Here is a 14,938-nt window from a genome sequence, read left to right on the forward strand (position 1 = left end):
TCCGAGGGAATGAACCGGAGGGATAAAACCTGACACTGTTGGGTTGATAACCTTAGTTACGATTTTGCCCCTATCTTTTCTCTCTCTCTCTCTGTTTTTTTTCTTTTTCTTTTTTTGCATAGTAAGGGTTTTTTTTCATTTAAATAATTTTATATAATTAGTCTAAAAATTTCTCTCCTTTCTAAATTCTTGATTTTGCAAGAGAGATGAAATTGAATGAAGAAACATTTTAGCCCTCTCTCATTCCTTTTTCTTTAAAAGTTTGAATCAAACATGAAAAATTAATAATTCTTTCCCACTTTTTTTTCTTTCAACGAAACGTTATATGAAAAATAAAACAAATCATTGAAGCCTCACAAAAGAATTTGAAAGCTAATAAACACCTTCAAAATAAAATGACTATTATATTTTTCAATAATAAAATATTTTTTATGCCAATTTTGTAGTTGTTGAACAAATCCTAGGTTAAAATATATCATAACACATATTATCATTTTATTTATTACTTAGAAAATGAATGAATTGTCAAATATTAACTGTGGCATAAATGGATAGCTCAACATTATAAATAGTTAACAATGATGAGCATAAAAATAACTAATCTTTAAAAGTTTTAAAATTTTCACATTGAACAATTAAAATAATATATGTTATTCGTTTAGAAACAACTACAAAACTACTAAGTTGCTTAACCATGTAACCAACTAGCGCACACTCTAACTTGAATGAAATGGGTAAATATCATTTGTATATTAATAAATCACATTAAATTAATGAGCATTCAAAATACAAACAACGAAAAATGTTCAATCATGAATTAATATATGTTTACTGTAGCTTCCTATATTCTTCACATTCAACCAATTTTAGAAGCCACAATCAAACATTAAACTCACAAAACTGTTATGTCGTATTAAGAACTTTAACACTTGAATTAATAGTCAATGCTTTTACAAAATACAAGTAAACTATATTATCAGTGTCTCACATAACATTAACAATGCTAATGGTGAATTCATAGAGAGTTCTTCACCTATATATAAAAGAGTTGAAGAGAGGACGTATGTGTTCTTCACCCCAGGCTATATAGTAAGAACAGAAAAAATGGTTTGAAATTAAAAAATACATACATGAAGAGGACGTAGTTCAAGAAACTCCTATGTTCACATGGAATGTTATGCTTGAAAGGACTCTAAACTAAATGAATCACCCCAAAAGAGGTGCATGTTTTATCAACAAACAATAGCCTTTCTTGTGTCTTCTGCAATTTGGAAGAGGAATATGTTCAACGTCTACTCTCTTTTTTTTCTGTGCTATGTCCGAAGAAATTTGGCAAATTAATGTGTTACAATTGGCTTGGTTATGAAGCTATTCTAGCCATGGACAAAAACTACGCAGGTTGATGCATTTCGTTTTAGTTAAGAAGAATAAAAAAAAGGAAAGTTTGGAATTCAATTTAGATTTTTGCAGTATAGATTCTGTGGTTATCTAGAAACAAAATTCATTTCAATGGTTCAACAATTAATGTAGAGTCCTGCAAAAAATTAATGTTGAGAATATCTTTAAATTCATTTAAGTGAAGACATGATTATGGATCAATGAAATATGCGGCATTAAGTTTCTGTATACTTTAATGAATGGGTTAAGGATCCTGTTTTAAGTTTTGAATCCATAACTTAATTATCATCCATTTACTACTACTAATAATTTTAGCCACATTCCAAGTAATTGTGTGAATATAGTACATAAAGATATATTACAATAGTGATAATACATTGCAAGAAATAAAAACACAATAATGGTATACTTTTAGTTACCAAGTACAAAATCAACCAATAATATTTCTAAATAAAATATTAAACAATTTGATCAATAGATAAAGACTCAACAATTAGTTCTATAGATATTATATATAAGGTCTAATAACATAAAATCAAATCTTATAAAACAGATGGTGAATTGATTAAATACATATTGAATCAATGAAAATAACTTCTATTGAAAATTTATTATTATTATTATTATTATTATTATATATTTGATCTAATATTAAAAGACAAGTGAACTTTATTAAAAATATAATTAATTAATAACTCTTAACTGAAGAAATTAAACACAAAATAAATAGCGATAACTAATAAAGAGTATTGTTTTAATATTTATTTACCTTTATAACAACAAGATATAAAAATTATCAATTGCTAATAAGAAAAGAGAAAAAATCATCATACTTATACTTAAAATTAAAAGTTGTAAGTTTTTTAAAATATAGTTCTTTTTAAGATCAAAGATCGTAAAATTCTTCAATTAAAATTTGATAAAAATATCATAACTTACTATTTTTATAATTAATTTAGCAATTGTTATATATATATATATATAAAAACTTAAATAAATGACAAACTTTATATCAAAATAAAGAGATATAAAACAAAATATTAATTTTTTATTATAACTGTAAAAAAAATATTTCCACAGGTTTAATATGCACACCGCTACTTAATCTACTTAAAATGTGTATAAGGTGAAGCAGGTAAAACAAGTTGATGAGTTTGAATTCTCCAGTTGACATCTGCCAAAATTAGTAAGTCAGACGAGTGAATTTAATATATTTAATAACTCATATTGTTATTTATAATAAAATATATATTATTTTATTACTGTTTTAAAACGTAAAAAATAAAAACTCACTTCAAAGTTTTTCAGCGAGACAAATTTTACACACGTTCCTATATAAACATTGAATTATTAAACTTTCAAATTAAACAAAAAATTTTGAGATTAAATGAATTATAAAAAAGAAAAAATAAACACCACTAGCCTTAATTTATATTATGCGCATGTTAACTCCAAAGTTGATTGATAAAGTTTGGAGAGGGAAAAGTAAGGAAGGGAAGAAGTAATCTGAACAATTTCTAGAAATTAAAATATACATTTGCAATTAATATTTTAAATAAAAAATGGTGAGAATTAAAACCTTTCATTTTTGTCAAGATAGTTATAACATATCTTTTGTCCTAATATAATGAATAGAATTTAGTTATCAATTAAATATCATTAAAAATATATGTTATTATAAAAACAATTATATTTTAGACAGCAAAATTGTCTTTTGAGGACATTTGGGGATTCTTTTAAATTTTATTGTTAAATTTTAATGTTTTTTAATAATTTAAAAATATTTGCAGAAAATGAATTTTTTTAAAATAAAATTTTTAATTATATTTTATAAGAAAACATTCTTAAAAAATTTAAAGGCTTGTTTGTTTTTATTTTGGTTTTAAATTTATAAAAAATACATTTTAAACAAATTTAAAATTATTTTTTTGATAAAAAATAAAAATAAAACTTGTTTGTTAGTTTAACTTTCAAAACTATTTTCAAGATGAGAAAGTAAAATAAAAAATAAAAACACCTTAAAAATATTCTTATTTTTTAGTTTTAAAAAAATTAATTTTAAAAACTCATCATATAAAAAATATTATTTTTTTAACTTTTAAAAAAGAAAATTATTTTTTAAAAACAAGAATTATAATTACAGTTATACCCTTCAATGTTTTCTACCTAAACTCAGCTTATATTCTCTTTTCATTTTTTTCATCATATATTAAAAAAATTTATTAAAAAGTTATTATTATACTTACAAATTATATAAATTTATTGTGATTAAAATTTTATAAATTTCATTAATCATATTAATTAATTTAGGTGTCAGTGTCATGTAATACTTTTATACAAGTTGTTGATTATTTTACATTATTTTATTTTATTTACATTATCATGTTATAATCATTTGATATTATTTTAAAAAAACTTTTAAAAGAATAAATTTAATTAATAGTTGATATTTTTATTGGTCTAAGGTAATTGCTTAATGTATAAAGATCATTTGCACAAAAATTTGTAGGAATGATACATGATGTTATATTGTTATATTGCTATCCACCTCCCATGTATCCCAAGTTATGTATTGTATTACTAACACTGATGCCATTTTCATTTCATATGATTAAGCGATGTTAGCATTGTTCTTATGATTAAGTGAACCTAATCGTATTTTTATTTTTTTTCTTGTTCATGAAACTATCTTTTGTCTAATTTAATATATATTGTCATTTTTGTTTTGGAAGATTACAATCAATGGTAGAGAACTTCAAAATATATTTATTATTTAAGAAATGAAGTTTAACATTATTTATTAATTGAATCCTTTAATCATGTTAAACTTCATATTTTAGATACTAAGCCTCGCTGCGAACTCCACGTTGACGCATAAATCCCACATTCTCATTTTCTTCAGTTAAGATCCGAGTCTCTTCCTTAAGTCTGCAATGAATTGAAGAACACATTCAGAACTAATGAATTAAAATTAATGAAATGCTTAAATTCATGTAATATATTTATTAGTATATATCACTTACGAATTTTTCAAGGTCTTGTTTAGGACTGTCTGTGCAACAATGAGAGGGCCATCGAGATAGCTTAACTCCCCCCTTATTCTTTCACCAATCCTATTGTTGAGTTGCTCGGCGTCAAGATTCATTGGTTCATCTGAAGCCTGATAAGTTTAATGCTTGATCAAATATTATCCGTTACTGAAAATGAAATTAATCTCGTAATGCACTTAATTTGTAAGTACTGTAACATTATGTTCATTTATAGCTACGCAAAAAATATAGGAAAGTCATTATTTTACGCCGTGTAGAAGGCGGAAAAAAAGAAAAGAAAAACGACAGATAATGTGATATAAAAGATTAGATAAAAATAAAAATGAGGTGCAAGAAAAATAAAGATGTTGGGCAAATATAGGAATATCACTGAAAAAATGATAGGAAGCACTTGAAGGAGCATATGTTGTATCCAAAATGTTTTCTTTTTTTGTCAATTATTTGCTTTTCATTCTCACCATGATCCATCCATACGAATCTCCATAGGATGGCACCAAAGCTGTGTATGCAATCACATCTACATAAGAGTCAAGATATATGTTTATTAATTAGTCAACAATTATAATAATAGTAAAAGCAATACTATGCATCTCTAATGGCTAAAGGGAATTGTCACTTACAAGAGAAAACTTGCTTTATGGTGTTGTATATTGGAGAGAATACAGCCTTGTGTGTAAGAATCCCCGCAGGACCAGCCTGTGTATACATGAATGTTGGGTTTAATAGTTTTAATTGTGTGACCTAAGTGATTTCTCGCAATCTGGCTAGGAACTGATTCTTTCATGTTCATTCATTTGGAAACAAAAAAGCAAAAAAGAAAAGAAAATGAACAATCAAATATGGCTTACTTGAGTGACAAAGATACCATTCTCCTTGAGCTTTGGTTTGACAACATTCCCATAAAAGGATTTTGTGTAGAGGCTATTGCAAGGCTTTGATTCATTTGGGTCAGGAAGATCTCCAACTATCACATCAAACCTCTCTTCAGACTTCTCCAGTTCATCCCTGTATGTAATAAATAAACACGTACCTTAATTTTTTAAGAGTAAATCATACTAAAATCTTTTAATCTAGTCATAATCAAATACCTCTACGTTATTTTAATTCATGCATAAATGAAAAGATAGAAAGAGGAAATGTAATTAATATAACACCTACACAGATAACAATGAAAGATCTCATGAATTGTCACCAAATTCAACTGGTAATTTTCTCGTCTACAAATGAACTTGAGTGCAATTGAACTGTGTAACCCAACTAATTGAAAACTAAAAAAAGAAAAAGAAAAGAACGAAATTACTCACTTTGCATCATTGTAAACAGTTCGAAGCCTCTCGTCATTCAATGCCTCATGGTTTGACGTCATATACCGGCGGCTCCAATTGGCAATTTCCTGTGGATAACATTTAATTGGGGTCAACAAGTAATTAGTATAAAAGAACTTTCAATTAAAATCTGTATGACCAATTAACAATGAATGTGACGCAATCTCTATATGAAGAACTTACACTATCGATATCACATATTATCACTTTCTTAATGTCGTTGTGCTTGAGTACCTCTCTAGCTGCAGATCCTCCACCTCCCCCCATGATAAATACAGTTTTGGGTCTATTATTAGTAAGTCATTACTTGGTTAGAATATAATATATATATATATATATAATCATATATGGGATAAAAACCATTTATAGATATATAGTTAGAAGTATATCCATACTCATTATGCATTAACAAAGCAGGATGGACCAAGCTTTCATGGTAAATATATTCGTCCATTTCTGTGTTTTGCAAATGCCCATCAATCACGAGAGCCTGCACATAATAGACAATAAATTAAACAATTAATTTATCTGTTTACAATATAGGTAGTGATTCATTTAATTAATTTATCTATGTTTGGACTTTGGAGGAAAAAAAACGCATTTGAATTGTTACAGCAACTTGAACATACCGAGCTTGTCTACGAGAGCAACACACTAACAAAAAAACAAATTGGATGTGTACGCGTCAAGAGGTAAAGTGCATGAAGATTAGAAATGTGTGTGGTGGTGGAGCTTGATGAAAACATAGGCTACGTTTGTCTCATGAAAATTTTCTAAAGAAAGTATATATGATAATGAAACCGTTGGTTGGAAAATAAAGATAAAGGTGTAATTTTATCACAAAATTATGTGTCACAAAAACCGACAGCAAGAAAACATACCTGTCCGAAACGCTTTGTAGCAAGAACAATTAGATTTTGGAACTCACTTGCCCCTTGAAACACCACTCTAAGAGAACATGCAAAATTCATCGTTATGAGATCAACCAAAATCTACACATAAAAGGGGTAGCTTGTACATAAGAGAAAATCAATATCATACATACCTGTTTAAAGCCAAGCACCACTTAACATTCGAATCAATTTCTTGCTCAAACCATTTATGGACATTGTCCTTCGTTGTATTTTGGCCAGCCGGTTCATCTTCATGAGGTTCATTTTGCTCCCTTTGTTCTTGAATCTCCATTTCCATATAATTTTCTAACAGTTCAAGCTCAAAATAATGTTCATTTCTGGTTAGAAACATAGGGAAAAGGAGAACCGTGAGTGCTCTTAAGAGTGAGGACATAATGCTTGAAGAATCCATGTTCTCTATGCCAACAACTACCAAGGCTTCTTCTAGCAAGTGTGAGTCCTCACTCCTGTGTCTTCATTTATACACAAATTGGTCAAGACTGGTCAGATTAGAATAATTTGTCATAGGCCTATGTGGGGTATGAAATTGAAATACTCTTAGTAGAATGAAAAAACATAAACTTTCAAAGAAAAAAATATTTTTTTTATGAGATGGTTACGTTACAAAGAAAAAAAAATATTTTTTATGAAGTAAAAGTTTATCATGTACCGTATAATGTAATAAAAAAATCATAGAGAGGTGTAAAAACTAGTTTGTGAAAAAAAAATCAAATTAAAGTTAATATCTCTCACCAGAATTTATTCCTTAAAGAAACTTTCCAAGGTGAAGTGTGAGATCAAGTCAAAATTTTCACCACAAACATATGTAGATTGAACATATTGAAAGAGTTTCTTCACATTAAAACATTCAAACTGAAACGTATCCAAGAGTTAAAGCAGTACTAATGGCAACTGGGTGTCAATGGTCAAACAACCCACTTTTTATTTTTTTAAGTGTTTTCGATCCTAATTTGACTGTAAACCTTCAAACTAAAATAATATTTTACAGAAAACAAATAAATGTGTACGTTTAATTAACAGTGAATTTAATGATATACATTTTTTTTTATTTTTCTATATTGATTATAGATTCTTAAAGTCAACAGATCTTTGAATTGCCAAATAATTTCATTTAATGCTCTAAAAAAATTAATTTATCTCATTAAATTATTCTCAAAATCAATAAATTAATTATTATTTTATATGTTTTTATATATTTTTTTATTAAAATATATGTCACCTAAACTCTTTAAATGCGGACAAAATTTGATTTAATTATTGACAAATGTTGACTAGTGTTTCGCCGGTTAAAAGAACACAAATTAAAAAAATTATTTAAAAAATTATAATTTAACATTTATATTTATAATTAACTACTACTAAACATGTGAATCAATTAATAGGGAGTTGTTCCAGCTTACGTGGTCTCAAGTTTGAATTCCTTTTAACTTAGGTTATATTTAAAATAATTTTTGAAAAGAGATTATGAAATTATCCTTTTAACTTTTATAATTTTTAAAAAAAAATTATTTCAATAACTTCTTTTATATATCTTGTCAAAATAAATATTTTTTTCTCGTGTTAATAAGTTTCATACTCATATTTATAATACAAACCCTTCACGGTCATATTTATAATATAAACCTTTAATACAATAAAATTTTATTGAATAAATGTTTAATTAAATTATTATTTAAATGCATCTCATAAATATTTAATAAAATTAGTTGTATAACCAGTTAAAATATATTAGACCTGTATTTGATAAAACTAGTTGAAAGCTTATAATGTATAACGTAATAAGTCAAAGAGAGGCTTATAACTTATATCTAAAACCTTTATATTTTATAAGTAATTGATTGAATTAGATTTATTTGATAAAATTATCTAAAATATATTAAATAAATAAAATAAATATATAATATAATATTAGAATTAAATGAAGAGAGAGAAATTTAAGATTTGTAATTTATTTAAAAAATAAGAATAAATATAAGATAAAATTATTATTAGTTATAAGTTTAATGTTACTTCAACAAGCTGTTTAAAATTAGTTTTTATAAGTTATAAACTCTTCCTATTTTGTTATTATCAAATAGTTTTACTAATTTATTTTTAAAAACTATAAATTTCTAAACAAACTATACTAAACATAACTTTAATAAATAAAAATAAAAATATTAGGATGATTTTTATTTGAATATAGATTATTTTTAAAAGTTAAGAGTAAAAATAGAAAAACATATTAATAGGTAATTTTCAATAAGCTAACGTTACTTCATAATTTAGCTTTCAAAAATTAAAATTTCTTTGATTATTTATTTTTTCACCAAAAAAACTTTACTAGTTATTGAAAAAAAAATACTATAAGTCCCTAAAAAGCTATAAGCTTGCTACCAAACACACTCACAAGATTGCTACTAATTCACCTTTTCCTATGATTTTCAATGCATCTCAATATGATTTTAATTAAAAAAAAAATATCACTTTTTAGTTCTTAACCATTGACTTTAAGGTACTTAGTTAGCAAGAACCTTAGTTATATTTTAAACTTTGTATCAAATGATGAAACATGATTTTATGAAAGAGTGGTTATTTTAAGTGGAACATATTTAAAATTTCTTCGTTAAGATATTGGTTTTTGAATATTGTGTACCAAATAAAACTCGTAAAAGTGTTACTATGATTATGTTATGAATATCTCAATTTAAACTCAATTATTCTATGATTATGTTACCTTCTAATCTTATTAATTAATTACAATAAGATCACTACTGACAATTGAAAATTAAATAAAATAGCTCATGACATAAGATCCATCGTAACCTTTTACTATCACCACGAAGTGTCACAAACTCCAGAGTCTTCAGGGAGTTCCCTAGTAGTAGTTTGTGTTTATTAAAAGCTCAAAAAAAAATTTACACATAATAAAATTGAAAACACAATACATTCTATTAAATTTTAAAATTGTTTTGGGACTTTGAGGATTTTCAAAATATAATTTTATTTTTTTTTGTCAACAGTTAATTGTTTTGGTAATGAAATCGATTTCTTCACTTGAGCAAACCCAATATTTGTCTTAGCCTAAAGTGAACTTCAAAAGTAAACCTTTTCAAACTAACTTAATTTAAAAAAAAAATTATTCAAATTACTTTGATTGTTTTAACTTATCTTTCAAACTTTTGAGATATAAAATTATTTATAAATAGATTCTAATAAAATTTATTTAATGTATTTTAATCAATTTATTCTTTCTTGGGATATTGTTAATCTTAGGTAAGTTTCATTAATTTGATTTTAAAAAATGCATATCAATATTTTATGGTGAAGACAAATTTGATCTATGCAATCTACTTCTTTTTTTAATTCTAATGAAAATTTTTTATTAAATAAAATAAAAGAAAAAAATAATGTTAATCAAAATAGTATGGTTACTCAATTACATTACTTTATCTTAATTTATAAAATTCTTTTAAAATATAAATAAATATTAATTTTTAATAGTATATTTACAGATCATCAAATTTTATAAAATTTAATATACATGATAATGAAAATAATATAAGATAATTCAACAATTTTATTAATTAACCTTGTATTCTATAAAAAAATTATTAAATAGTATAAGTTTTCGAATTTACCATTTAATATAAACTATAAACTATTTATAAACAGTGAATTTCATAAATTTATTTATCTTAAATTAAAGAGCTATTATTAGTTTTTTAATAAGAAATTTATGTATTTTTTATAACATATCAATCTTTTATATTTTTAAAATTAGAATTTAGGAATATTTATATAAGTTATCAACTTTATAACGCAAATTGAACCAATGCATTCTTTATCCAGTGAATTTTGTAAATTTTTTATTCAACACTAAGCCAAATCAAAGTAATTAGTTTAAATGATTCTAAACTATTTTTTCTTCTAAAATCATATACATTCGCAATATTAATTCGTAATGACTGCGACCATAACAATAATTCAGAACTTAGGTTATTACGCTTCATTTTCTTCTTAGTGATTTTTCTTTTTTTTTTTCCTTTTTTGGTAAAACTCATCAACCAAAAGTAAACTAAACATCCCTTAAGTTGCTATCCGTGGTAAGCATTCCCCTTATCCGTGATTTTTCAATAATAATAATAATAATATTATTATTTCAATGATTGCTTTTATTTTTATAAATATTTTATAACTGATTTTAAAATTAAAAACTAATTTGTCCTTCTATTTTCTCCGGTCCTCCACCCACGCATGTCCTAATGTCCTAAGGTGTTTTACACAGAAACAGACTCTAAATATCTACGTGGCACTTGGAAGGAATCACAAAGAAAAATAAATAGTCTTGGACCCAAAAAAAAAAAAAAGAGAGAGATAAAAGTGGAACTATAAACATAGCAGAAACTTAGTAAGGTGTTACTATGAACAACATTGAGGTATGGTTGCTACTAGCATTGGCAATAAGCATTTATTCTCACATTCTTTTAGGAATCAAAAAGAGAAAGGAGTACAAAGGAGCAAGAATGAATACCAAATCTTTTAGGACCTCTCTTACTTTTTAAACCCAATGTTACTAAATGTCTCTTTGACCAAATCATTGCGAGCCATTCTTCGGGCTTCCTGTGGGGGAATGTAACCATACTTCCTTTTCAACGTCTCCAAGACCAAATCCTTGCGAGCTTTGATTCGAGCTTGTTGTGGTGCAGCATTGAGGTAAGAAAGGTGGCCCCCAACAGTAAAAATGGCAGCACCAGAGAGAAAGCATGCGATGGTCATGGCCAATTTCTTAGGTGTTGAAGGAAAACACAGCACCATTTGCTTAACTACCTGTCACATATCTCATTAATCAACTATCTCGAAAACTTAAGTAAACACAAATAATTGTCATTACATCAAGAGTTCTTTGAACCTAAAGTGTAGATGATACAATCTAAGGATCAAACTCTAATCCTCTTAATATTATCCATTAACTATTCCAAAACTTTATAGTATGTGAACACATAATTTTACGTTATCACATCTCTAACAACATAAAGGCACCACTCATTAGTGCATAACAGTTCCACAAAGAATTAGATTCTAACTGGCACTGTGTGAGCTGATTTGATTCAGTGCCCATAAACTCGATGCATGCTAGACTTGTAGTCAAATTCCCTACTTTTGGGGAATTGGTTTTAATTAATAACTAAAATTCATTTATTTTAAAAATAACAAGAAGAAAACATAATGACAGTTTTGTAGTTATAAATAAAAATTTCAAAATGAAAATAGAAACAAATAAGAATACACATTATGTACTAATAGATGTCCCAAGACAAAGGGATATGAATCTAACGAGCCACCACTGAAGGAACAGTACAAATCCAAAGAGAGGCTTTTCCACAAACACAGGTCAGAACCAAATCAATTTCTCAATCCCAATAGCAATAAAATTTCTATTTTTAAATATTTTCATTATTGAGGCATTATCACAAACACCTTATAAGCGAACCTATTAACACGAGTCCAATCAAACCAACCTTTTAATTCCACATTTCAATCTCCCCCCGCCCATGAATTATCCAAATTTTTGGTGGCACAAGTAACAGAGTATGCAAGCAATAGCTACTAGTAGGAAGCACGAAACGGATTTGAGAGAGAGCGAAAAAACAGAACAGAAGGAAAACGAAAAGCCTCAACCTAATATCAGCGACTATGGTATTGATTGAATTGCTTTCTTTGTTAAGAGCACACAAATCTCGTTCCGCTTCCCTCTTCGCCGCTTCCGTTAGTTTGGTAACAAGTCGAGGAAGAATTTGGATACTTCCATATATATATATATAGTATTATGAATTATTTCTAATATGTGTCTAAAATTACTCAATAAAAAATTGAATAATTTAATAAATAATATTTAATAATACCAATATATTAAATTTTGTTGTATTTTATAATTTTTATTAAAAATTATTATACATAAAATTTTATTATAATTTTTTGGAGACATATAAAAAATTATTAATAGAGCTTTGCTAAATCTGTTTTCACATTTAAAAAATAAATTATATTTTTTTATAAATTAAAAATAATTTATATTATTAGGCAAAGCATCTATGGATTAAATAAGAAAATCCAATTTACGATTTCAGGATTTAATTAAGCTTCGAATACAATTTTGCACTCAAAAAAGGATGATGAACTTTTCTGAAGACTTGTGTTGCCTATATTGACAGGTGAAACATCACTTATAAACATCATCCATCATCCAAATATAAATAAATCACTGAAACCCAATTAAGGAACATTTGTTTGTTTGACGTCACCATTCGCCAATCAGAAGCTGAGGTCAACTTCATAAAGTTTATTAATATTCTTAAATATATAACTTAACAGGGTCTTGCTAATTATTTTTAAGTACTAGTTAAGCAATTAATAAACTAAACAAACTACGTTTCACTGCATTAGAAATTATTGAAAAATACATTCATGAATGATATTTTAGTATAAATCTTTCACTTAAAGACTATGGTTAGGAAGTGTGTTACAAATGTTTTTTTAAAATCAAATTACTAAATTGCATCCAAAAGATATAGATATCAATAAGTTGCATGAAAGTGAATATTAAGGAGTGTTTATTACTAAATTTAAAAGTATGTGAGTAAACATTTTTTAATAAAAGAAACATTTATCAATTTCTTAACAAGAATCTTAAACATTGATTAGCAACAGGCTGTTATCAAAAAGGTTTGAAAGAGCTAACTAGAGATGGCCTCCTTTCCGACCTATTTGCTGGAAATGCAAGGAACAGAGCCTAAAGTAGATTCCCACAGCACATGTTATGTACTAGACAATGTTTAATTTGTCTTGGCTTGGGTAGGGACCAAACCTATTTTTATATTTCATTTTTAGACCATTATTATTACCTCAAGCATTGCATGCATATGCATTTTTTAGACCCTTTCTTCCACTCCTTTTTCTCCTTCTAGTGTTTATAAAAATTTAATTATTAATATATTTTAGTCTTAATTATAAGAAGCATTTGTTAATTTTTAGATTTAGAATTGAGTTTAAAGATATAAAAATAACAAGTTCTTACTTAAAAAACATATATTTATTATATAAGTATAATAAATGTTTTTAATAAATTATTATTATTATTATTATTATTATTATTAATTAGTTAAATTTAAATTTAAAGATTAAAAATAACAGTTTTTATAAGAAATAAAAATTAATTTTTATATGTAGTATTTATATATTGTAAGATTTATTTAACTAAATATTTATTTGTAATTTATATCAAAAGATACATTTAGTCATTTGATAATAATTTTTAAAGGAATAATTTATAGTGTTATTATTACCGCATTTAATTTTACAAGACTGAATCATTCTCCTTGGATGGTTCATGAAAGGAGTAATTTAGTGTTATTATCACCTTATCATCTTTTGTGCACAGGTGCATGAATATGATAGCATACAAAGTCATTAGTTCATGAATAATGAATCAATATGTTGATAAGGTTAACATATTTATTTTCATAATATTTTGCAGTCATAATATTTATTTTCATTTTAGAGAAAAGGACTTTTGTTTATGTTAACTATTAAGTTTTAAAACACATTATATTTTGCACTCTCTTCGAAGTACACGCAACATCTTGTGTACGAAATCTTTATAATTATATTTTATTATTTGTATGAATGATGAAATATGACAAGTGATACTCAATAGAAAAATGGTTTTTGAGTACCTTAAATGGGATATCTTTCAACAAAAGAATGTTTATAAAAAAAAATATACATACAATAATACATATATTAATTTTAAGAATTCAAATAACGAAATTATATTTAATATTGGATATCTGAGTGTAAGACCAATGGAGAAATGATGGCCTCACAATTATAGTTTGTTCTGAATGAATCGATTTTGAATATAGAGTATGGACTGATGTATCAATTTTGTAGATGAGAAAAAGGTACTCTGCTTGAATGTGCAAAATCTAAACCAGAAAGAGGCCATTTTTAGCAATCACTCGTGTGGGTCTCTCTCCTAAGATTAGGAAACTAGCCTGCCACTCACTGGGTCCACCAACAGCATCAAAGACTTCTCCTCAATCTCACACACACACACACACACACACACACAGAGAGAGAGAGAGAGAGAGAAATCCAAACTAGAGAATTATTATCAACTATTGTCTACAAGGTTTGTCACTGAGGACATTTATTGCATAAAGAATAAAAAGGAAGGGGAAATGGAAAAAGTAAAGGTAAAAAAGTAAGA

At 26.2% G+C, this 14,938-nt stretch overlaps 1 protein-coding gene across 1 annotated transcript; it reads right to left on the reverse strand.

Annotated features, from left to right (window-relative positions):
• Positions 1-4,241: 4,241 nt before the first annotated feature.
• LOC113852329 (thermospermine synthase ACAULIS5-like) lies at positions 4,242-11,445 on the reverse strand. The gene is made up of 11 exons (XM_027482560.1): positions 11,225-11,445; positions 6,819-7,139; positions 6,655-6,721; positions 6,169-6,263; positions 5,957-6,059; positions 5,753-5,841; positions 5,297-5,453; positions 5,069-5,144; positions 4,907-4,965; positions 4,422-4,558; positions 4,242-4,326 (listed from the first exon to the last, which is right to left on the reverse strand). Exons 1-11 carry the CDS (start codon positions 11,443-11,445, stop codon positions 4,242-4,244), a joined length of 1,410 nt encoding a protein of 469 aa, XP_027338361.1.
• Between the last annotated feature and the right edge of the window lie 3,493 nt (positions 11,446-14,938).

Source organism: Abrus precatorius, unplaced genomic scaffold (assembly GCF_003935025.1).
Source record: "Abrus precatorius isolate BTA unplaced genomic scaffold, Abrus_2018 Scaffold10, whole genome shotgun sequence".
NCBI classification, from domain to species: domain Eukaryota; kingdom Viridiplantae; phylum Streptophyta; class Magnoliopsida; order Fabales; family Fabaceae; genus Abrus; species Abrus precatorius.

Excerpts from the sequence above, each read along its gene's own strand:
- LOC113852329 (XM_027482560.1), bottom strand. The coding sequence starts at position 11,445 with ATGACCATCGCATGCTTTCTCTCTGGTGCTGCCATTTTTACTGTTGGG. Across the intron at positions 5,145-5,296 it reads ATGGTATCTTTGTCACTCAA|GCTGGTCCTGCGGGGATTCT; the intron begins GTAAGCCATATT and ends ATGTATACACAG. Across the intron at positions 4,327-4,421 it reads AACAAGACCTTGAAAAATTC|ACTTAAGGAAGAGACTCGGA; the intron begins GTAAGTGATATA and ends AATTCATTGCAG.